Source organism: Felis catus, chromosome B3, assembly GCF_018350175.1.
Source record: "Felis catus isolate Fca126 chromosome B3, F.catus_Fca126_mat1.0, whole genome shotgun sequence".
In the NCBI taxonomy this organism is placed as follows: domain Eukaryota; kingdom Metazoa; phylum Chordata; class Mammalia; order Carnivora; family Felidae; genus Felis; species Felis catus.
The window spans coordinates 122378069-122400733 of NC_058373.1; the positions used below are offsets into that span (position 1 = coordinate 122378069).

The following is a 22665-nucleotide window of genomic DNA, read 5'->3' on the forward strand; positions in this document are numbered from 1 at the left end:
TGGACAGACATAATTTGGAGACTGAATCAGCAGGACTCAAGGAAGAATTAAATGGGGAGGGGCTGAGGGGCAGGGAGGGCCACTAGTGGCTCCAGGGGCTCTGGTAAGAACGCTGGAGGCCGTCTGAGAACAGACACGGTGCTGAGAGGGCTGGTGGGGCAGTATCGGCAGGTCACCCTGCTGGCAGTTTGGGGAAGGATTTTTCTGTGGGGCTGGGCTTTGCACAGTGGCCCCCTCTCTCCTTAAGAGTCGGTGGTCAGAGAGTTGGTGGAGGGTCCATGGGGGACTAAGTGATTTGGGGTCTAGCATTGAGAGGTTGCACCCAGCACTGGGTTCCTGATTTCCAGACTTAAAAAAAAGTCATCAGCACCCTGATCTAAGGAGAGGTCTAAGTGTGTGCGTGCGTGCGTGCGTGTGTGTGTGTGTGTGTGTCTCCCCATAGCCGGGTTTGTAGGAGAGGTTGTTACTTCAACAACTGGAGCGCCTCCTGCTTATTTATTGGAATAAATCTCCCCAGGCCCCCGCTGCTCTTCGGTTTTTGGTGTGAGCTGATGACTGGTGGTTTCTCGTGAGCAAAAGCAAACTGAACTTCTTGGGAGGAGGGGAGGCTATCCTTTCAGCCAGGCTGGTTTTAGGATTGGGCGGGAATAGCATGTACGTGGCAGTGGGGGAAGCAGAGGGCCCCTTGCCCCAGTGTGTGGGAACAGGACCGGTTCTGGGTGTTGCCTGGCACAGAACCAGAGTCATGATGTGTCCTCTTGGTGCCTCAGCTTGGGCTTCACATGTGACCGGTGTTTCCACACTGCCAGGGCAGCTCCTGTCTCCCCCCCCCCCCCCCCCCCCCCCCCAGCTCTCTAGCCTCAGCACCGCCCTGGGAAATACAAAAGGATGAAACTGCTGTACTGAGAGTGTTAGGCTAATGCGCTGCATCAGAGGTCAGCAAACTTTTTCCATAGAGGCCTGGGTTAGGGTCCTAGTGCTGCTGTAACAAATTAATGTGAATTTAGTGGCTTAAAACAATACACATGTATTATTTTACTGTTCTGTGGCTCAGAAAACCTAAAACTCCAGTGTTGGCTGTGCTGCATTCCTCCGAGCGGCTCTAGGGAGGAATCTCTTGCCTTGTCCAGCTTCTAGAAGCTGCCTGCATTCCTTGGCTTATGGCTCCTTCTTCATCACAGCCACCAGTGTGACATCTTTCAGTCTCTCTCCCTTTTTTCTGGACTTCCTTTGTCATAGTTCCTGCTCTGACTCTGACCCTTCCACCTCCCTTTTATAAGGACCCTGTGATTACATTGGGCCCACATGGTAATCCAGGATGCTCTCCCCATCTGAAGATCCTTAACCTAATCACACTTTTGGGGACTGGGGCATGGACATCTTTGGGGGGGGGGTCATTTTTCTGCCCACCCTAGGGCCAGCTAGTAAATATTTTAGGTTTTGCAGGCCAGGCAGCCTCTGTCACAACTGCTTACCTCTGCCATGGCAGCATGGGAGCTGCCACAACGTGTAGTGAACGGGTGTGCCGTGTCCCAGTCAAACTTCACTCAAGGATACTGAAATCAAATTTCATATAGTTTTCATATATCACAAAATATTATTCTTTTGGGTTTTCCAAGCATTTAAAAATATAAAAAAGGATTCTTAGCTGGTAAGCTGTAAAAAAAAATCAAAACAACACAAAAAAACAACCGACATTGACCTGGATTTGGCCCACGGGCTATCGTTTGCTGTCCTCTGTTCTAGATGCAGAATGTCCTTTAACACTTAGAATGCCCTTGCAAAATAGGTGTTGTTATAATCACTCCCATTTTGCAGAATGGTAGTGGAGCTAAGCACTGCCCAAGGTCACATGGCTAGATGTTGGCAGGTAGGGCTGCTGACCTGCTGACCTCAGAGCTGATGTTCTTTATAGTCTGCTTCGCTGGGGTCAGCCAGGAATGTGTGTGGTTTCCCCAAAATGTGGGCTTTCTCTTCCTGGTAGATCCTGAAAGTCTGGGTTTGCCTTCCTTTAAAAAATCCCTGGGCACTGCTGCTGTCCCATGCAGAGCACATCTGGAAGACTTCTTAGTGGGTGGAACGTGCTCCGATCTCAAGGACTTTGGTACCTGAGCTCTCTTATTGGGGCTCTGAGGCATAGGGACATACCTTAGCTCTTTTGCCGTGTGGCATTTTGCCACCTCCCAAAGGCTAAGGAGGTCTTTCCTGACAGCAACTATTGCCACTGTGAGCAAGGATGTCTGTGCTTTATTTCCTCTCTTCCTTAATTTTTGGGTATAGGAACATCTAAAGGTTATTGGAAAAAGGCCTTTGGAGTTTTAGGAGACTGAGCCCATCAGGTTTTAGAAGTCCTGGGACCTCACCAGAAATGCGTGCAAACCACAGAGTCCAGGCTTTTTTCTCCATTGCAGGCATGAGCTGTAGTTAAGGACTTCGCCAGGGGAAGACCTGGGGGGGCCCAAGGCAGCGTGAATTCTGGGTTGGGAGTTGTTGGCCATCTCTTTCCTGGCTCTCATGTCACTGTGTCTTATTCCCCTTTGTAGGGTTCGCACAAGTCCTTCTCTCTGTCTAGATGGCTCTTCTTTCCTTCATCCAGTTGAACTGGCTCCTTATCCTTCAGATCTCAGGTCTTTGTCACCTCCTCCTAGAAGCCTTCCCTGATAGGTTTAATCCTCTGAACACAACTTCTGTGGTCAGCTACCTCTCCCTTTGTAGCACTTATCAGAGTTGGCCATTTACCTTTATCTTTGATGACTTCATTAATTCCTGTTTCACCACTTCAGGTTCCAGTAGTGACTCCAGAGGGTGGTGGCTGTACCTGATTTGGACCCAGTTCCCATTAAGTCCCTGGTGACTAGCACAGTGCCCTGCTTATATTAGTCACTTAAACATTTGATGGATGAATAAACAAAAGACCTTTAGCCAATATAATCCTCTCTGTAAAGTGGGCGCAATTATATCTCCTCTTCCTAACCTCGAGAGAAGGTTGAGAGCACTTTGAGGGCAACGGACATTATGCAGCGGTAAGGAAGTACCCATGGTTGAGCATTTAGTCCTTGTGACCAAAGATGTCCTGACATCCCTTTGCCAAACCAAGCTATACCAAACCAAGCTCAAGTTCAAGGAGGAGATGCTGAGTCCTCATGTGGGTAGGTTGTAGTAGAGGGGGTAGAGCTGTCTGCCTGATTCTTGGGGCTGAGCTCCTGACTCCACTTGGCTCTCAGCCCTGTGATGGGGTATAAGCACTTGGCTCCCAGACACCCCATGGCTCCAAGGATGTCTCACTGCCTCACTGCTTCTATACTGTGGTCACCCTGCGGATACCTACCTGGGCTGGGCCCTGGCTGTGGAGGTCCTGGCTTCATAGTGCACCTTGTACCGCACAATCTCTTCTATCCCAGAGATCTCTGTCATAGGCAGAGACATAGACATGTCACCCTGTGAGGCTGTACAAGTTATTAAGATGGGGAACGTTGAAAGATTAGATTTATGACAGCCAACGGTGGATTATGAAGAATAATTCATCAAATGTCAGCGCCTGCAGCCTACAATTTACAGAAGGTTTGCTTAAGCTGAAGAGATCTGATTGGACTGCCCCCTCCCCCACCTCTAATGAATGACAGATCTAATGGATGGCTTCCCAGGCTGGCCAACCACACTGGGTGTTTATCTGCTTTTTATTAATCATTATTATCACAACATTTCCATAGAGTCCCTCCACCCGCGGCTCTCGAAGTGCCCAGCACCAGCGAGCCTCCCTCAGCTACTTTGGAGGAACAGTAGCCGCCTCTGGGAGATGTTTTAGCTCCCCCAGGTCAGCTGGAAGGCCCAAAGTCCCCCCACCAGGAAGAGGATAGGGAAAGTTGAACCTCATGCATTCATTAAGAAATATTTATTGAATACTAATTATGTGTCAGGTGCTTTGGATACAGTATTGAGCAAAAATGGAAGAAGTCTGTCATTTAGAAGGAAAGAGGCAGATTAAGCAAATACAAATTGAGGTAGAATGCAGCTATGTTAATTGCTCTCTAGAAGGGCACCCTGAATTCTGAGGATATACACAGGGAGGCTTCCCTGAAGAAATGACAGTTGAGCTGTGCTTTGGAGGATGAGTAGGAGTTACTTTGATGAGGAGCAGAAAGGGGAGCCTTTTGGGCAACGACGACAGCATATGCAAAGGCCCTGCAGTGGGAAGGGAGGGAGTGCTGGTGATTGAAAAAGGCTATCTGGGCAGGACAGAGAGAGCTCTGGGGGCAGGGGGAGGAGATGGGGCAGAATCAGACTCTGGATTGTGTTAAGGATTTTGGCTCTGGGAAGCTGGCGATGTGGTTTAAACAAAGAGAAGTGACATGATCAGCTTATGTTTGGAAAATGCACTTTAGCTGCATGGGGTGGATAGATTGGAGGAGAAAGGAATGCAAGTGAGTGGACCAGTCAGGAGGCCATTACAGTCTCTGGGTGAATGAAGACAGTCGCTTTTACTCACTGACAGAAGAGAACTGAGAGCCTAGAATTGCTAACTCTTTGTCTAGCGCCCTCCTCATATACCACTCTGTCCTCTTCGTGGAGGCATTAGATAGGGCACCCATTATTGGGGGTCTTCTGTAGGCTCTATTCTAGATCCTTTACGTGTGTTGTTTCACACAACAACTCTGAGGTAGGTACTAAAATTCCCATTTTACAGATGAGGAAACTGAGGTACAGATGGGTTGTATAATTACCCAAGCTGGTGCACCATGGAGCCAGAATTTGAGTGTGGGCAGCGCCTGCAGCCTGTGATTAGATTTGCATTGGCTAATTCCAGCCTACAATTCCAGACCTTGCATTGGAATTACTGTGCCCTGTTGCTTCTCAGGACTCACTATCCTGGCCAGCTGGTGGGCATTCCCAGGGAACACGCCTGCAGCCGTAGGGTATGACTGCTCCTGGCTTCGTACTTCTCGGTCAGCTGCTTGTTACCATTCTTTGGGAGGATAGAAGCTTGGTCGGGACTGTGATGCCCTTGGCAGAGTCAGGTGGACGATTGTCTTATACCTAGAGGCTCTTTAGCAAACTGGTAAGGGTTGAGTGTTGTGCCAGCCTCCTTGTGCAAATTTAGACAGCACCACTGTTTGGTAATTCCTGGGGTTGGCCCTTGTCAAGAAAGGCCTCAGGTGCTGCCGCTGGGCCTTCGTTCTTTCTTCCCAGCTAGGCAGTAGCAATAGTTAATGGCTCTGCAGAACCAACAGTTTGATCTTTCAAAACTCCAGAAGGAACACAGATTCCATGGAATACAGGGACTGTGTGTCCTTGAGCTGTTATTGTCATTATTATTTTTATTATAATAAATTGCTCTGTCTGGGAAGCTGGGGGTGGGGATATTCCTGGCTTGAGTTAGGGCAGCCGCTGAGTGGGGAGGAAGAGACATTTGGATGCCTTGACCTCTCCCTTGACCCCCAGGGTCTACATAGTGATATCAGAAGTCTCCTCTTGCTAGAAAATCCCATCAGGATTGGGTGAATTGGTACTGGGCAGGGAGCACTGCCTCCAGCAGGCCCTGCTAAAAAGCAAGTATGGGGCGCCTGGGGTGGCTCAGTTGGTTGAGCCTCCGACTCCAGCTCAGGTCATGATCTCATGATTCATGGGATCGAGCCCTGCATCGGGCTCGCTGCTGTCAGCATAGAGCCTGCTTCGGATCCTCTGTCCCCCTCTCTCTTTGCACCTCCCCTGCTTGAGCTCTCTCTCAAAAATAAACATTAAAAAAAATTTTTTTTTTTTTAAAAGCAAGTATGTTTTCTTGGGGCTGTTGCCTTGTTCTGCAGACTGAGACCTCCTCATGGCGAGAGGTGGTGTCTGTTTTGTTGGTTTATGTACCTAGGATGGTTTCTGTCATGTGGCAGGCCTGCAGGTAAGTATTTGCTGATTGACTGACTGACTTTAGCTAAGGAATGGCAGATTGATTTCGTTTCCTATATTAATTCTGATCTGTTGGTAGTGGCTTCCTGGAGTACTGTGTTGAGAGAGATTCTGAGGCATCATCTGTGCCCAGAAGAAGTGAATGCTGTGATTGATTAGTGATATCTGGCATGAGTATGCTTGAGGTTTATTAGTCAGCTATTACTGCATAACAGATTACCCCCCAACAAGAAACATTTGATATGTTACAGTTTCTGTGGGTTAGGAATTTGGGAGGACCTTACCAGATGCTTCTGGCTCAGACTCTCTGTGAGGTATAGGCAGGGTGTTGGTGAGGGCTGCAGTCATCTGAAGGCATGAGTGGGGAAGGAGAATCTGCTTCCAGGATGGTTCACTGTGGACAGGAGGCCTTGGTTCCTTACCCCATGGGCCTCGCTACAGGCTGCTTGAGTGTCCTCATGACATGGCAGCTCACTTTCCCAAGAGCACGCTCTCCGGGAAAGGACAGGAAGGATGTCTGGTGATGTCTAAGAAGGCATGCACTAATTTCCTCTATATGCCAGGTCTCGAGTCTAGCTCACACTCAGAGGTGGGTGGGCAGTAGGCTGCACCTCTCAAAGGGAGGAGTTGTTAAGTACCTGTGGACTTATTTTAAAACCACTGCAGGGGGAATGAGAGGACCATGTGCCACCTATTTGCTGTCAGCATCATGTGTTACTTACAAGGTGCAGGAATGACCCTGAACAGGTGGGATATAAACCAGGCATGTTTAACGGGGAGAAGGAATTGCAGCAAAGTGGGGTATCAGCCGACAGGGTGATTGAGATGGAGGCATGCCTGGGGCAGGACCCTGGGAAACGGTGACAAGAGGAAGGATTGGGTGGGTTTTAAGCAACGGCATATAGGATGTGATGGTGGGTTTTCTGTTCAAGGCAGTCTGTGCTTTGCAGAGTCCTTGGTAGCTGGGCCTGTCTTGTCTGCTTCAGGCTCAGGGTGGGGTAGGTTCACTCCAGCTACTCCATTAGTACAGGGACTTGTCCCTCTCCTCATCAGACTGTAGTGGATGGCTGCTGGCACCCAGCCAGGCACAGGGAGGGGGGCATCTCTAGACCTCGAGATCCAGATGTTGTTTGCTGCTGATGCCATGGTAACCTTCCCCAGGTGCCCTGGGCAGTCTTCCCAACTCCTAAGTGGGAGCTGCTTGGCCTTGGCAGCTAGGCCTGGACTTGTCTGCTTTGAGGCAAGCTCCTGTCTTCAACCGGAGCCAGCCAGTTGTGGGTTTGTTCGATTTGTTGGCATTATCTTAGGTCAATGTAGCTTGATGTAGTAAATCCAGAATAGGTCCGATGTGCATGACTATGGGGACGCCAGGTTGGGATATTTGAATTTGGGCCATCTTGGAAAATCCAGGACATCCCCCTTCCTGTGGCCGGTGAGGGGCCTGAGGCTGGCTGGCTGAGAGACTTACGTGAAACTCCTCCCCAGGAGTCCTACTATGGTGTTTACAGAAGATCCTCACCCTCTTACCTTATTTTGGGCGAAATGAGGACCCCGGCCAGTGCTTGGCTGCCCAGTGTGGCATTTTGGAAACATTTATCCAGAAAACTGGCTTCATGAGAATCGGCAGACCTAACTTCCCAGAGAGTCTCACACTCTGTCCTGTACCTGGGTATGATGTCATGTGGCCTCGGTTTCCTGGACCCCAGCTGACGCCAGCCCACTGAAGTCTTAACCTGAGCCTGTGGGGGAAGACACATTTCTTCTTGGCCTTCTGATGTTTTCTGCTCATAAAAAAACAAACACCGCCCCTTACATTTGCACGCACACACATACACACACACATACACACACTTGTACCCTGAAAAACCAGATCATACAAAGCTAGAGAAACTTTTTTCCTGATTATTTTTCCTTTTCTAGACAGGGACATCAGTATGTTTGAATCATGGGCTGACAGTAATTAAAAAGCACAGCTCGTCATTTTAAAATGCAGTTGTCTTACTTAATTGATTTTGCTGCCAGACCCCCAGGAAAGAAAGAGGAGCGAGGGAAAGAAAGCCCTAGAAGGGGAGACAGGTTTGTGTGAGGGACTGAGGCAGCTCAGGGCCCCGCTCCACTCTAATTGCTGTGCATGCTGCCGTTGGCCTCCGCTAATGGTTTTCTGCTCAGAGGGCTGGGGGCCGGGGCCTGACTGGAGGGGGTGGTGTTTGTGTCAGCCACGTGGGGGGCGTAATTCTGCTTTCGGGACAGTGTCTATTTTTCCTTACTATCTATCAGCACAAAGTACTTGCACTGAATACTTTGAATCAGGTTCCATTTAGAGATACTTTATTCATATTTAATTACAGGCTGTAGCACCAATCTTTAATTACCTTTTTTGTAAGCCAGCTAGGAACATTCACTAGCAATCAATTGTGTGTGTGTGTGTGTGTGTGTGTGTGTGTGTGTGAGACTTGGTTCCTGATAGAGGGGAAAGGATGGCTGCAGGAGCCCTGGGAGGTGGTGGGTGGGCAGGGGTGGGGTGAGGAGGGGATGTGCCCAGCAGGTTCCCTGTGCAGAGTGAGTGGTGCGTCTTCATTCCCCATGCCTCTCTTTGCCTCCATCAGTCAAATTGGGGATTAGGGCAGGTCCTCACAGCTGGGCCTTGTTCAGGGTGCTGAGTTGAGGCACCTGAGTTTGGGTGGTATCCTAAGCTCTGGACCCCCTGCATCCCCTGGTAGGAGCAGGGGATTGTGGGAGGCCCCTATCTTGTTCCCTGGGGAGATGGTGGGCCAGGCTTCCTCTCCCCCTGGAGATTGGGATATGCTTGCCTCAGCCCTTTCCTCCCTTCACCTCTCCCTGGAGTGCTCCTGGCAGCTGTTCTTGCCACACAGCCCTAGTGATGCCATGTCACTCTTCAGTTGCAATGACTCTGCAGCGTCCCCGCAATGACACTCATTTGAAGACTGGCTGTCCTTAGAAAATGAGCAAATGTTCCCAGGAAGCCAGGTGGAGGCTTGGGGTGGGGAGTGGGGTCAGATGACCCCCAAGTCCCGTTGCAGTGGGAAGATGGGGCTGTTCCAGCTGCCTGGGAGATGAGGGTCTGAGTTCACAGAAATGCTCCAGAAAACGTTCTCCTTGGTGCTCCTTTAGGAACAGCCAGAGGGTTTCTAAAGGAAGTTGTTGTTGATTTCATTATGTAATGGCCAGGAATATTGCTGAAGCTCTCCCTCCCTTCTATTCCTGGATCTCTGTCCCAGCAAGAGGCCACCGAGGAGAGGAGAGAGGGGAGGCCATGGAACTCACGTTTACTGAGCCTCTTGGGGGTGCTGGGCACCATGCTCATGTTTCTTTCATCCACCCCAGATGGGGCCCAAGAAATATCAGAGCCCCTCTAGTCCTATGTGACAGAAAACAACTCAAACTGACTTAAGCAGAAAAAGGAATTATAGGGTGGGTATTCAGGTATGGCTAGACCAAGGGGCTCAACCATGGATTCACTCTCTATCTCTTGTCTGCTTTCTTCTTTTTGCTATTGCGATTCCTGATAGCTCCAGACTTCAATTTTTATGTTCAATTTCAGCAGAAAGAAAAAAATATCTTCTCCTACAGTTCAAACAGAAGTAAAACAGTTGATTCTGATTGGATCAGTTGGGTCACCTGTCCATCTCTGAACCAGTCAGTGTGACCCAGGGTATTCAGGGTTCTGATCGACCAGGCTGGGGTCTCATACCTGCCCTGGAGTAACAGGGGGAGTCCACCTAGGTAAATCCCATACAGGACATGTGCTTTTACATTTGAGGATTTTGGATTAGTAGGAGTGTGGGAGCAGGAAGGCCCAGCCATTTCAAAAGGAAGAAAGAGTTGATTCAGTTCCTCTCCAATGGAGAGAATAGTGGATTCAGTCTTTCAACAAATATGTGTTTGGCACCAACTGGTTCTGGGGCTCTTCTAAGTGCAGGGAATTCGACAGCTAACAAGACGGACAAAAATCCCTGCCCACCTGAAGCAGATGTTCTGATGAGGTTTACAGGATGGTGGTTCTTTCATTCTCCCAATCCAAGCCCAAGTCCAGAATAAAGGGTTCTTGTAGGGGGAGACTTGGGGTGATTGATGTAAGGGACAATCTGGCCCTCAGGGAGCCTTGAACTCAGGAGGGAGGGAAAGAGACAAGTATATGGTTGGGGAAGGAGGCGGGTAAATAGGCACTGGGAGGAGTACAAATAAAAACCCAGGAAGAAGAAGGGGGACAGGGAAGCCAATCCATACCCATCTCCTGTGACAGAAGTGTGGGCCCCTCCCATGTTGCCTGGACCTTTGACCTCCAAAGGATGTTGATAAATGGGATGGAGTTTAGTGAAAGATACAGAAATGATGACAGGGCTGGAGGGAGTGATTTATGAGGGAGATTAGCAAGCTACTAGTGCAGCCTAGCAAACAGAGGGATGGGATGGTGGCCATGGGCTGTCTGACTGCTGAAGCCCCAGGAGAGGAGGGGGCTGCGGGGCAGGGTGGAGTGCCTGCTGCAGAAGGGGGGCGGCAAGAAGACTGAATGGGTGTGAGAGCCTGGGGGACATGAGAAGGAGGGCCTTGGGACTAAGCATGCATGGGCACACTTATGTGTGTGTGTGAGAATGTCTGGACCTTCCAGGATTGGGAAGCTATACAGGGACTTAAAGAAATGGAGGGAGTGAGAATTTCAGCCTTGGACATTTTGGCAAGAGGTTTTTGGGGACCTCCTTCCCATCTGGTAGAATATTCATATCTGGACCATGTAGGTGTGACCACTCAAGTCAGAAAGACTTTTTTCCTTTAGGAAAATTTGGTATGGCATTTCTAAGAGGGAAGGAAGGAAGAAGAGAAGACAGAAAAGTTAGGAGTACATGTTCCATTTCATAGACAAAGGGCAAGGGATCTGCCCAAGGCTCCCTTTGGGTGGCATTGCAGGTAGGGGCCAAAAGTGAGGCTGGGGTGTGCGGCCCTGGGGTCCCTGCTGGGTCTCGGCTCCACTGGCCGAGAGTGGGCTTGAGGACCCATGTTGAGCCTGCTGCTCCGGCAGGAACAAGAGGTGGCTGTTAAGTTTGGAGTCTCCAGCCTGGGATCCCTTGAGCTCTCCATGTTGGCTGGTTGGAATATCTGATCCCTGCCTTGGGCTGTCTGGTGCCCTGGTTCTGCTTACTCTTGATTTTATGTGTGCGCATGAGAGTCCCAGGGGTGCAATGTTGCATAATTAAATGAGCAGACGGTACTCCATTCTGAACATTGTAGACAGCACTTCTTTGGCCTTAAATGGAGGTGCTCTGAGCACCCATGCATGTGTATGGGGACACACCCTCCACATGTGTTTTCTCTCTTCCTCCAGATGCTTGCTGGGAATCTCCATGGCAGCAGGGAGCCCAGGCAAGGTGCTGGGTTGACATACAACCCGTGGAGCAGAAAGTCTGTTTCGGGGCATCAGGCAGCACTGGCCCTGGCCCATCCTCTTGGCCCCTTTCACTGAACTGGGTCATCTTATTTGCTCCATTCTCTCTCCACTCTTGACAGATCCATGATTTGTTCATGAGCTTTGATGACACCCCCCTGGGGGCCGCCTCCCTGGCCCAGGTCCACAAGGCAGTGCTGCATGATGGGCGGACGGTGGCTGTGAAGGTCCAGCATCCAAAGGTACAGGCTCAGAGCTCGAAGGACATTCTCCTGATGGAGGTGAGAGCCTTCCCCTTTCTCTTTCCTTTATCCTCATTCTATATTTCTCTGGAAACTAGGTGGCTCCTGTGACACTGGTTCAAGGCAGCTGGGTGGAGTGTGACCTTTTGAGCAGCAAGGCAGGAGAGGAAAGCTTGAGACCATGACAAAGGAAGTGTTGTGACTATGCTATGACTGGGGTGGGGGGGGGGTGGGCCCTTGGCTGGGTTGGTCAGTGCTTCTTAATTTGTTCCTAGGAACTATCCGGGGATGGTCTCAGAACATGATGGGCAGCTGTTGGGGCCAAGGAGACCTCAGTTGCATTTTGTAGAAATGAGATGAACCAAAAGTGATTTCCTTGGGAGTAGAAAAGTTACAGCTTAATTTGTTAATTTATAACAGAAGGGAGCATGTGGTCAACCCAGGGATGTAGAAGTGACAGGAAGATCACATAGAAATATTTACGTAGACTGTATGCTCATCTCCCATGTTTTGAGTGAACAAGCTTGTCTACCTAAAAACGTTCCTGGGAAAAGCCCTGATGGAAGACTGTGTCTCTGGACTTTTCTAGCTCTGTCCGCAGAGCAAGGGAGGGTGAGCCAGGTGCTGGCTGGGCGGTAGCCAGCACCCGGACTGGGAGGTCAGTGCATTTAACCTGCCAGCATGTCCCTCCCCTTGTCTGCTGTCTCCCTTCCATTCCTTTCCTCACTCTGGACTCTTAGTTTGTTCCCTCAGCTTACCTTGACTAAACTTCGCACACACATGGAAGGTCTCTTTTGCATCAGGCACCAATGGGTGCTGGGGACATAGGAGTGAGGAAGCTCTGTCTTCATCCCTGTTTAGCAGAAGGGCAGGTCTGGACACAAACAGCCACCGTGTGGGGATATGAGCTCCACGAAAGGGGTGTGTGCACAGTGCTGTCAACTCTGTGCCTGGTCTGTTGGGGGCGTCCTGGGTCGGGGAGGTGCTTCACTGAGGCTCCGGTGAGATAGCCAGGTGGGGGAAGGATAGCCCAGCCTGTGCCGAGGCCTGAGTCTCGGAGAAACAGGGTGTGCTTAGAGGAGAACTTGAGCTGGTTCAGGTGATGTGTCTGGGAATGGTTACAGATGGGGCTGAGGAGGTCGACAGGACAGCACGGAGGGCCTTATCTTGCAGGCGAAGGCATAGAACAGTATACGCAACAAGTATGGAACTGCTGTGGAACTGAGCAGATCTGATTCTCTGCTGTAGTCTGTGGGGAACCACTCAAGAATTTTAAATCAGGGGAATGTCATGATCCGATGTACATTGGAAACAAAAGTCTGCTGGCAGTCTGGAGGATATACTGGAAGGCAGAAAGACTGTAGCCAGGGAGACTAACGGAGGGGCTGCTGTACTGGTCGGAACCAGAAATACTGTTGTGAACCAAGGCAGGGGAATGGGAGTGAAGGGGAGGGATGGGCTCGAGGGACAGACTCTTCAGGACTTTGTGACCAGCTTTACATGGGGTGGTAGCAAATACTGGCATGAATGAAAAGGGGGAGAATAAAACAAATTGTACGTTTCTGGCTTAAATGATTAAATATGGATGCCTTTAACCAGTGTATCCATCAGGGTCCAGTCGAGAGGAAAGAAAATTGCTCTAGGTATTTCCAACAGAGGGAATTTAAAGCAGAAAATGGGCTGGGGTGCCTGGGTGGCTTAGTCCGTGAAGTGACCGACTTTGGCTCGGGTCATGATCTCACGGTTTGTGGGTTTGAGCCCCGTGTCAGGTTCTGTGCTGACAGCTCAGGGCCTGGAGCCTGCTTTGGATTCTGTGTCTCCCTCTCTGCCCCTCCCTTGCTCATGCTCTCTCTCTCTCCCAAAAATAAATAAATAAAAAAAAAACCAAACAGAAAATGGGGCTCCCAGGGGATGGAATTGCAGAGAAGACAAATGGGATGGTGAAACAGTTACCAACTGCAGGAAGCCTCTGCCACCCTCATGGTGGAGGGACAAGGAGAAGAGATGGTTCTCTGGACCCCAGGAGCTGGGGCCACCCAGTGGAGCTGGCCCACGATGAGCCGGTCCTCTGGGAGGCCGATCACAGCCGTAGGGCCCATCACCTGGGAGGTGGAGCCACAGGCCCTGCCTCAGCGTTTTGCCAGTGTTGCCCCATCTGGCCAAGCCTAGATGGAAGCCAGTTAGCAAGGGAGCCTGGGAAATGCAGTTTCTTATGAGATCAGTAGCGTCAGGATGACCTCAGAACAAGGGAGGACGGGTGGTGGAACCACCGTGAGGTGTAAGACACTGTGGTCAGGAGATTGGATGGGGATCGCTCTGCTGGTCTGCATTCAGGATGGAAATAGAGATGTAGGATTTCACAGCAGGGACGCTCACGGTAGGTAGCTGAATCTGGGGGAGTAGTTGAGGTCATTTAGGAAGGTCAGGCAAAGAGAAAAGGAGAGGGCAAGGGAAGAGCTGTGAGGAACACCGTCATGGGGGTTGTATACCCAGGAAGATAAGCCCCCGCAGGAATGGAGAGGGCAAGGCCAGAGAGATTGAAGGAGGACCAGGACTGAGCAGTGCTGCTCCATGCAATGGAAACCATTCAAGAAGAGAGTTAGAAAACAGCAGCTTAGGGGCGCCTGGGTGGCTCGGTCGGTTAAGCGTCCGACTTCGGCTCAGGTCATGATCTCGTGGTCTGTGAGTTCAAGCCCCGCGTCGGGCTCTGTGCTGACAGCTCGGAGCCTGGAGCCTGTTTCGGATTCTGTGTCTCCCTCTCTCTCTGCTCCTCCCCTGTTCATGCTCTGTCTCTCTCTGTGTCAAAAATAAATAAATGTTAAAAAAAAAAAAAAAGAAAATAGCACCTTAAAACAATGGTCGTGTGCTTTGCTCATGAATCTGCAGTCGGGTAGGGTTGGTAGAGAGACTCACCAGTGTTCCATGCGGTGCCAGTGAGGGGCCTGGCTGATGATCTGCTTCCAGGTGGCTCGCTCACATGGCTGGCAGCTCAGTGGGGGCTGTGGGCAGGGACTTGGGTCCTTCCAAGTAGGCCTCCCTGTGGCTGTTTGGGCTTCCTCACAGCATGGTGGCTGGGTTCAAAGAGCAAGCGTCCCACGAGAATAAGGCTGAAAGCACAGGACACTTTTATGACCTAGCCTAGCACTACTTCTTCCTTACTCTGTTGGTAAGAACAAGAGTCACAAAAGCTCCCTCTGTGCGACCAGGTTCTAGAAGAGCATCAGAGTGGGAGATATTGTTGCAGCCATTTGGGGAAATACAGTCTGCCAGTATTACTCAGTGCTGTCAAATTGGAGATAAAATTAGTGAAGCTCTGGAAAGGGCCTTTCGGATTTGGTTATTGGGAGTCCTGTGGAGGGAGCAAGGAGAATGGGGTGAAGGGGCGGGAGAAAACTGAGGCCCCAGGTAGTGGAGACGGTTAATGTAGAACACTTTTCTCAGATGTGGCCATGACACTGGGGAGGACCATGTCGTTCTTAGAGCAAAGCACAGGATTAGAGGCGGGGACTGGAGCAGGCTGTTGCTGATGGGGAGGGTGGCCATGGAGTGTGGGGGGACTGGAGATCTAGGAAAGAGAAGTAACTGACAGATCTGATTCTGGGGGAGACTCTCGGGGTTCGGCTCTAAGGACGTGGGTGGAAGCATTAGCCCCAATCAGCCTAGATTGAAACTAGAGGAAGATGGTGAGGCTGCACACAGATGAGTGTGTGGGGCAGAGGGGGATGATGGAGGGAAAGTGGGCAGCTGAGTTGTACCAGCCTGATAGCCTCTATTTTTTTCGCTGCAGTAGGAGGCAAGACCATCTGCTGAGAATGAGGGGGTAGGAGGTGGCATTGGAGGCCCAGGGTGGGGGTGAAGGTTTGGAATAGCTGCTTTGTGTGATGGAAAAGGGAGCTGACCAGGGCTTGGGAGCAGGGTTCCCGAGTGGCACTGGGCATCCATCTGGAAACCCAAGTTTTCTGGAGCACCTGTCAGTGGCTACGGAACAGCCATACTTGGGAGTCAACTGGGAGCCTCGGAGCATCCTTGGGTGTCCTGGGACCCAGCAGCCACTCCTGTCCCCAGTGGTGCCATCAGGACCCACTTGGTTTAGGAGAACCGCTGCTGGCATTTCTGTACTCAGAGCCTCATTCTCTAAGTAACGGTGGCTGTCAGGTCAATAGCAATAATAGCGGTAATAAAGATTTGGCATCCTCCTCCTGGAGATAAGCATCAGATGCTTTTCTTGGGAAGTACAGCCTGACAACTGTGTGCCGAGTACACACAGAGTGGCTCATGCACAGTGACCGAGGCAGTGCTGGGGCTGGGGTCGCAAGGCTGATCAGAGATCTGTACTCATCGCCTTTAGAAGAGGAGCCGGAAACGAGGTGACCTCTGTCCAACATCAGCGTTCACAGCAGCACCAGTGGCACTGCCTTCTCACTGGGCTTGGTCTCTGGTGGAAAAGTGTCCTACCTGGCCTCACCCTTCTCTGTAAAACTAAGAAGGGCCTAACTAGAAAGCTCATTTCATTTTATATTTAGGAATGAAAACCCCAGAAAGGTTGTCGTGTGTGTTAGCAGGAGAAGAATGATTTCTAGGGGGCATTAGGGTGACCTTAGCCACCAGAAACTTGGAGACAAGGGAGAGGAAAAACATAGCCTTCTGGTGCTTTCTTTTATGACCACTGCGGGTATTTTGTGTCCTCATGCTTCCCTCTCGCTGCACACTATTGTCCCTCTCTCCTCTCCAACCCTATGATTCCTCGCAGCATGGTCTTGAGAGGAAGATAATCTGACCAGAGTAATTCATAGTAAGGAGAGAGTGACTAATAGGCTTAACCTTTGAATATTTGCAGTGTAAGAAGTGAACTTGTAAATCTAAATTCATGTCTGCTATAAGGACAGGTTTGGGAGTGAGGTTTTTGAGAGTGAGGAGGTGGGGGGGCTCCTACCAGTTGTATCAGTTAAGATGCTTTTGGCTGCAAGTACCAGAAAAATCCAATTAAAAGTGGTGTAAATGATAGTAGCCTGTATCATATCACATTCCAAGACAGCCAGAGATAGTGTTGACTGTTCCAAGGTTGACTGATCCAGCACAGCACTGTTTTTTTTTAATAATTTATTATTATTGTTATTAAAATTAAATTAAATCCAAGTTAATTAACATATAGTGTAATAATGATTTCAGGAATAGAATTCAGTGACTCATCACTTACATATAATACCCATTGCTCATCCCAACAAGTGCCCTCCTTAATGCCCATCACCCATTTAGCCCATCCACCCACCCAACACTCCACCAGCAGCCCTTTTCACTGTGGTTTTTAAGGACCCAGGTTCCTTTTGTCTTCTACTTTGCCATCTCCACATCCTGGCTTGTCCTTCTAAGGTAGTGCTCCTCATGGTCCCAAAATAGTTGCAGCAGTTCCTGCTACTACAAGTAGGTGACATCCTGTGCCAAAGAGGGCCTGTTTCTTCCCTCCTATTCCTTATCAAAAAAGAGCCCCTCAATAGAATTTCCTTCATATCTCATTGGCCAGAAGTAGGCCGCATGCCCAAGTCTAGATCAATCTTGGCAAGAGACATAAGAGACTTGATCATGATTCACCTTCTCCGACTGAGACCTGCCTTCCTTGGGGGACATGAAAGATGCACAAAATTGGGGTTCTGTTAGCCAGGAAGGTGAGGGAAATGGCTTTTGGGTTGGCACCTAGTAGCATAGGCGACCTTAGTGTTTTGTATCTCCTGCGAACCTGGCACTTTTCTTGGGGAAGGGGACGGTCTCTCGGGTAGACTGTTGAATGGTGGCAGCCAGGTGGAAGCCGACCCTCAGTAAATGGTGTTTGATGAACCTGATGGTGTTGGTGACTTTGCACAAAAGACAAAGGCACAGCCAAGGGTGTTTTTCAGCTTTGTCATTATCACCTGATATTGTCCCTTTAATAGTTGGGGCACCTCTACTTCTAGATGCACGGCCAGTGACTCTTATTGATTTGAGTGGCTGTCCAGAGCCAGACTCATTGGGCCCAGAGATTGGAACAATGATTCAGCAGGAAGGGGTGAACTGACACGGCCGAGTCTGTTCGGCTGCTGGCCGGCTGGCTTTGCAGCAGCTCTTGGCCACCCACAGGAGCAGGGAGCTCAGCAGGCTGGACCTCGCTGCCGTTCTCACTGTTAGAGACACGGCAGGACTCAGAGGACGTGTGAGCTGGTGGTAAAACCATAATACCCAGGTCCCAGTAGCAGCACCCCGTATCACCCCCTGTTGTCTCGTAAGCTTCTGAAACTGATGATGAATACTCTCGTGCTCTGTCACTCTCTAAAGAGTCTAAGTCCTGTCCCCAAGGTGCTGTGCCACACAGGGGTGGGACTCTGGTCTGAGCACCAGAATCCACTGTTTGATATCCTCTGGCCCATCCCAAGGGCCTCTAAAAATAAAGACCCGTGACGGTCATGTTTTTGACTTTTTTTGAACAACATTTTCAGTGCATGCTGTCTGTCATCTTGTTTCTTTTCTGAATGTGTTGATTGAACAGTGGGTGGCTAGGTAATGTTTGTGTTGGCACAGACTCCCAGTAGCTGATTTTATTTTCTATAAAATGCATTAAAAAACCCCAGAGATAGACTATCCCATGGAAACTTCTCTTCACCCTATCATTCTCTTTTCTAAAAACTGTGCACTTTAATAACTTATCAGAACAAAGATAAACCCTGTGAATGGCAAGCTATTTACATCACTCTGAATTGATTTTCGATCCTTGTCGAACATGCATTTTTTACCAGTTCAGATCCGTGCAGGCGTTCTATTTAGTGTGCTGTTTTCCCATAAAGCGTTATTTCTTTTATAAGATATAATAACTTAATAATAGTCGTTCTTATTTCAGTTGGTTTTAACAGTTCACAACAGTTCTTTTTATGCCTTATCTCAAGCTTCCTATTGTATTGTCCCGTATTGTATTGCATGAGTCAGGCCTGCATAAAGAAAAGAGTGAAAAAAGCCTGGGTCCAAGTCCTGCATTTGAAATTACAAGCTATGTGACCTTGAGAAATTCTTTAACCTCCTGGAACTGCCTTCTTTCTCTGTAAAATGGGCAAGAAGAGGATTAAATGAGAGCATGTATAGAAAGTGCCTCGTAGCGCAGTGCCTGGCATGGGGTAGTCACTAAATAATGATAATTTCCATTTTTTTGTTGCTTTAAATGGCAATCGGTAGTTTTCAAACTTTGATGTGACTTTCAATTTTTCCATTATATTTCTGTGTGGCTCACAATTGATTTTTCTTCCTGTGAGCCAATGACCCTATAGGAAAATAATTTCATTATTCCATCTTGAAGGAAATATTAATGGTTGAACATACCTCGATTGATTCATAAGGTTTCAAATCACGTAGAAGATTCTCAGGCATTCCAAAATTGTGTTTACCGAAAATTCAGAGGTAATCCCTCTTCCCACCAAAACCTCAGAAATAGAAAAATTTGATGTATTTGAATAACGCACATGTGAACATATTATTCTCTGGGGGAGAGGACAAACCCTTTGAAATGTTCATTTGTTCATTCATTTATTCACTCATTCACGTGAATATTCAATAAACATCTGCTGAGTATTGAGAACATGCTAGGCACTGGTGGAGACATTGGCTTTTGGAAGAATTTTATGGAGAAGATACATCTTGGGAGAAAACTCAAAAAAGCCAAATTGATAACAACACCTGTTTTATTTTAGTTGGCTGCAGCTGTTGTCAAAAAGGGAAAACTTCAACCAATCTACTTAGGGCAGGCTCTTAGGAAAGAAATTGAATGCAAACAGAAGGTGAAACTGTTTTGTTTTATTCTCCTCAGCCATGAAAAGTCTAAAATGGCAGCAACCCAAGCCATTTTAGATTTGGACCAGATGACTGACCCATCTCCCCACCCTCTTGAAGTTCAAGGGGTTGGTAACTCCCCTCGATTATGTACAAAATTATGTGAGTATGTACATCTTCTGGGCTTCATAGCCAGCATCACATTTTCAAGTTGGTAAACTTACTCTAAAGGGGATGGTATCCTTTTATCAAGCTGTGAGCCACTAACTTCCATTCAAATAGACTCTCTTGTTTTATGTTAACCAAGGGAGTGACTCACCCACTATGTGTGCAATGCTTTAGAAACCAGCTTTATGAGTACTGCAAAGTTTTTTGGATTACGAATTGGTTTACTGATTAGCTATTAGCAATTAATATCAATCAGTAAAGTCTTTGCTTTTATGATTAATGACATTAGGTATTTATAACCAATTGTACTAGTAATGCCTAATTATATAATTGATTAGTAACAGAAAAATCTTTAAAATGCCTTTCAATGCTGTTTGGATATTAATGATAGTTTAAAATGTCACAAATAACAGTGACCATACAATAAATGATGAGGATTTATGGTTTGGCCGGAAGCTTCATCCCCAGGTAGAGACCCCACTAGGGTACATGTAGCTCCCTGTGTATGCCCATGTCTGGCCCAGGGTAACTGCCTGGGAGGTAATCAGTAAATATTGATCAAACAAATGACTGAGTCCCATTGTGGTTCCTTTCCTTGGCCCTCCTGGGTGAGAACTTCTGGAACTTAGGCTGGAGCAAAATGTCCACGAGGTTTCTTCCTGAACTTGGAGCCCAGAGAGTAGAATTCAGGTGCTTCAGCTGACAGGTGTGGCCTGGACAAGTGCTTCTGTTTCCTGTGCACCGGTTCTGCCTCCCCATTGGTGGCAGCTGAGGGCTGTCTGAGGGCATGGCGATGAGAGGCGATGCCCCAGGGACTGCTGCTCCCTGTGCTGGGCTCTGACACGTGCAGTATGGGCTTCACTCTTGCCACCTCTCCTTCCTAGCTCTGTGTGACTCAAACAGAAACAAAACATAAACTAAATCAATTATCATAAGGTCACAGGTCTAGCTCATGAAAGACTAGACAAGACTTAAAAGAAATTAGACTGCAGCAGAATGTAATTAAAAAGGGTTTTGGTAGGAATTGAGTGTAATAACTCTGAGTGGTGATTCCTTTAGAATGGCATCTGGTACATCGTCTGGGACATAGGGTTTAAAAACAAAGCCGTAAATGCCTTGTAGTTAATGGCCCTGCTTTAGATCTCTTTCTTTTGTATTGTGTGTACCTATAACCGTGCTGGGCATGATACAGACCAGGACAAAAGGGAGCATACGACAAGCTTCATAGCTGGGGCTCAGTGAGTCCTTATGGGTAGATGGGATGGCGTCTTAGTCTTTTCAGGCTGCTATAACAAAATACTATAGACTAGGTGACTTAAATAACATTTATTTTTCATAGTTCTGGAGGTTGGAAGTCTATGATCAAGGTGCTGGTTAATTTAGTTCCTGGTGAGGATTTTCTGGCTTGAAGAGAACCACTTTCTCTCTGTGCCCCCACATGGAAGAGTGCTCTGTCTCTTCTTCTTCTTATCAGGCACTAATCCCATCATAGGGGCCCTGCCCTCATGACCTCATCTAAACCTAATTACCTCCTTGAGGCTCCATCTCCAAACACCATCTCTCGGGGATTAGGACTTCAATATGAATTTTGGGAGAGGGATACAAACATTCAGTCCACAAAAGATGGGGTAGGTCTCTTGGTACCAATGGGCCCATGGTTTTCTAATTCTTGCTCATTACTGTTTGGTATAACCATGGGGTAGAGATGGGTATTCTCAGAGAACTTGGACTATAATTCATGTCAAGAATTTCTGGGAGGATTGATCACTTTGAACACTGACAGGAAGGCTTATAGTAGAACAGGAGAGTTGCCTTCTGTGTTTCTCTTGGGGAATACTGGAACATCTCCCATGTTCCTGGCCTCCCCCTCATCACCTACTGCAGAGCCATCATCCGTGAACTTTCTAGATCATCTTAAATCTATAGCCCCAATGTGCAGCAGCCTCAGAACTGAGTCCCAGACCATGGAGGGGACATGGCATACTCTGCAGATATCACTGGGCTCCTGTTCTCTGCCAGGGTTGTTTAATTTCATATTACTAAACCGATAAATGCCCTGTAAGTCCACTAAAATCCCACTTTTCATCGTGTTCTCACTCAAGAATCCAAAGGTGGCCAAATTGCCAGAAACCTGAGCTTTTTGTCCTAGTAGTCACATCCCTTGTCTCTTACTCCTCTTGTCTTGTCCAGCCTTGTTTTCTTATTGCAGTGTACTTTTTATCAAGAAATATTCTAGACAAGGGAAAAGTATTAAAAAAATCACATTATAAATGCTCGTGTAGCCACTGCTCAGCTTAAGAAATAACAAAATGCCACACAGTTGCAGCATCCTCCCTGCCCTTTGTAAACAGGACCATGAGGGACAAGTCTGGGAGCAGCAAAGGCTGAAGGCAGCAGTTCAGTAAGTGAGGAAGAGCAAGGGTTTGAGGGCGAAGTCGACTCAAGTGGAGTCCTGACTCGGTGCCTCCTTGCTGGGCGAATTTGGGACAGTCCTATAAACTCTCAGAGCCTTGACTTGTTTGTTTATAAAATGGGGATAAGTGCATATGGTTGACGCCCCAGAGTTGTGAAGACCAAATGGAGTCACGATATAAGCGCTCAGCCCAGCACTGGGCATGCGGGGAGGGCTTGGCACATGGGAGTCGTGGCTGCTGGCAACTGTTGGGCTTTTATCCTCTTGGATTTGAACTACAGAGATGGGCCCCTGGGGAGCAGGGAGGCCTTACTTCAGAGGAGGCCTGGGGAGCTGTTTCTGCCTGGACCCAGGCGGGAGGGCAGGGACCCGAGCTTCTGTGGTGGGTGCCATGGGCTGACTGACGGGGTGTTTGGTGCATTTCAGGTGCTCGTCCTGGCTGTGAAGCAGCTGTTTCCAGAGTTTGAATTCATGTGGCTGGTGGACGAGGCCAAGAAGAACCTGCCTTTGGAGCTGGATTTCCTCAACGAAGGGAGGAATGCTGAGAGAGTGGCCCAAATGCTCAAGCACATTGACTTCTTAAAGGTGGGAGGGGCAGGGCAGTGGAGGCAAGGTGGTCTGGTCAGAGAGCACAGGGAAGGCCCGTCCCTGCCCTGAACACTCCCCCTGCAGGACATGAGTGGGGATGCCCCCTTCCTGAGTCTTCTTTCCGAGGATGGATGATTTGTCCCTGGTGTTGCTCCTTAAAACTCTTGAAGGTA

The 22665-nt window shown here is 48.7% G+C and overlaps 1 protein-coding gene across 6 annotated transcripts in view; it reads left to right on the top strand.

The window, feature by feature from the left end:
* The window catches only part of ADCK1 (aarF domain containing kinase 1), a 123334-nt gene that overhangs the window by 68878 nt on the left and 31791 nt on the right, over positions 1–22665 (top strand). For 4 of the 6 annotated variants that reach the window (XM_006933032.3, XM_045060319.1, XM_003987889.4 and 1 more), the window contains 2 exons: positions 11419–11577; positions 22331–22489. In XM_006933032.3, coding sequence (XP_006933094.1) covers positions 11419–11577; positions 22331–22489 — 318 coding nt within the window. The remainder of the gene's footprint in view (positions 1–11418; positions 11578–22330; positions 22490–22665) is intronic. The other 2 variants (XM_019833382.2, XM_045060320.1) reach the window with 1 other exon arrangement.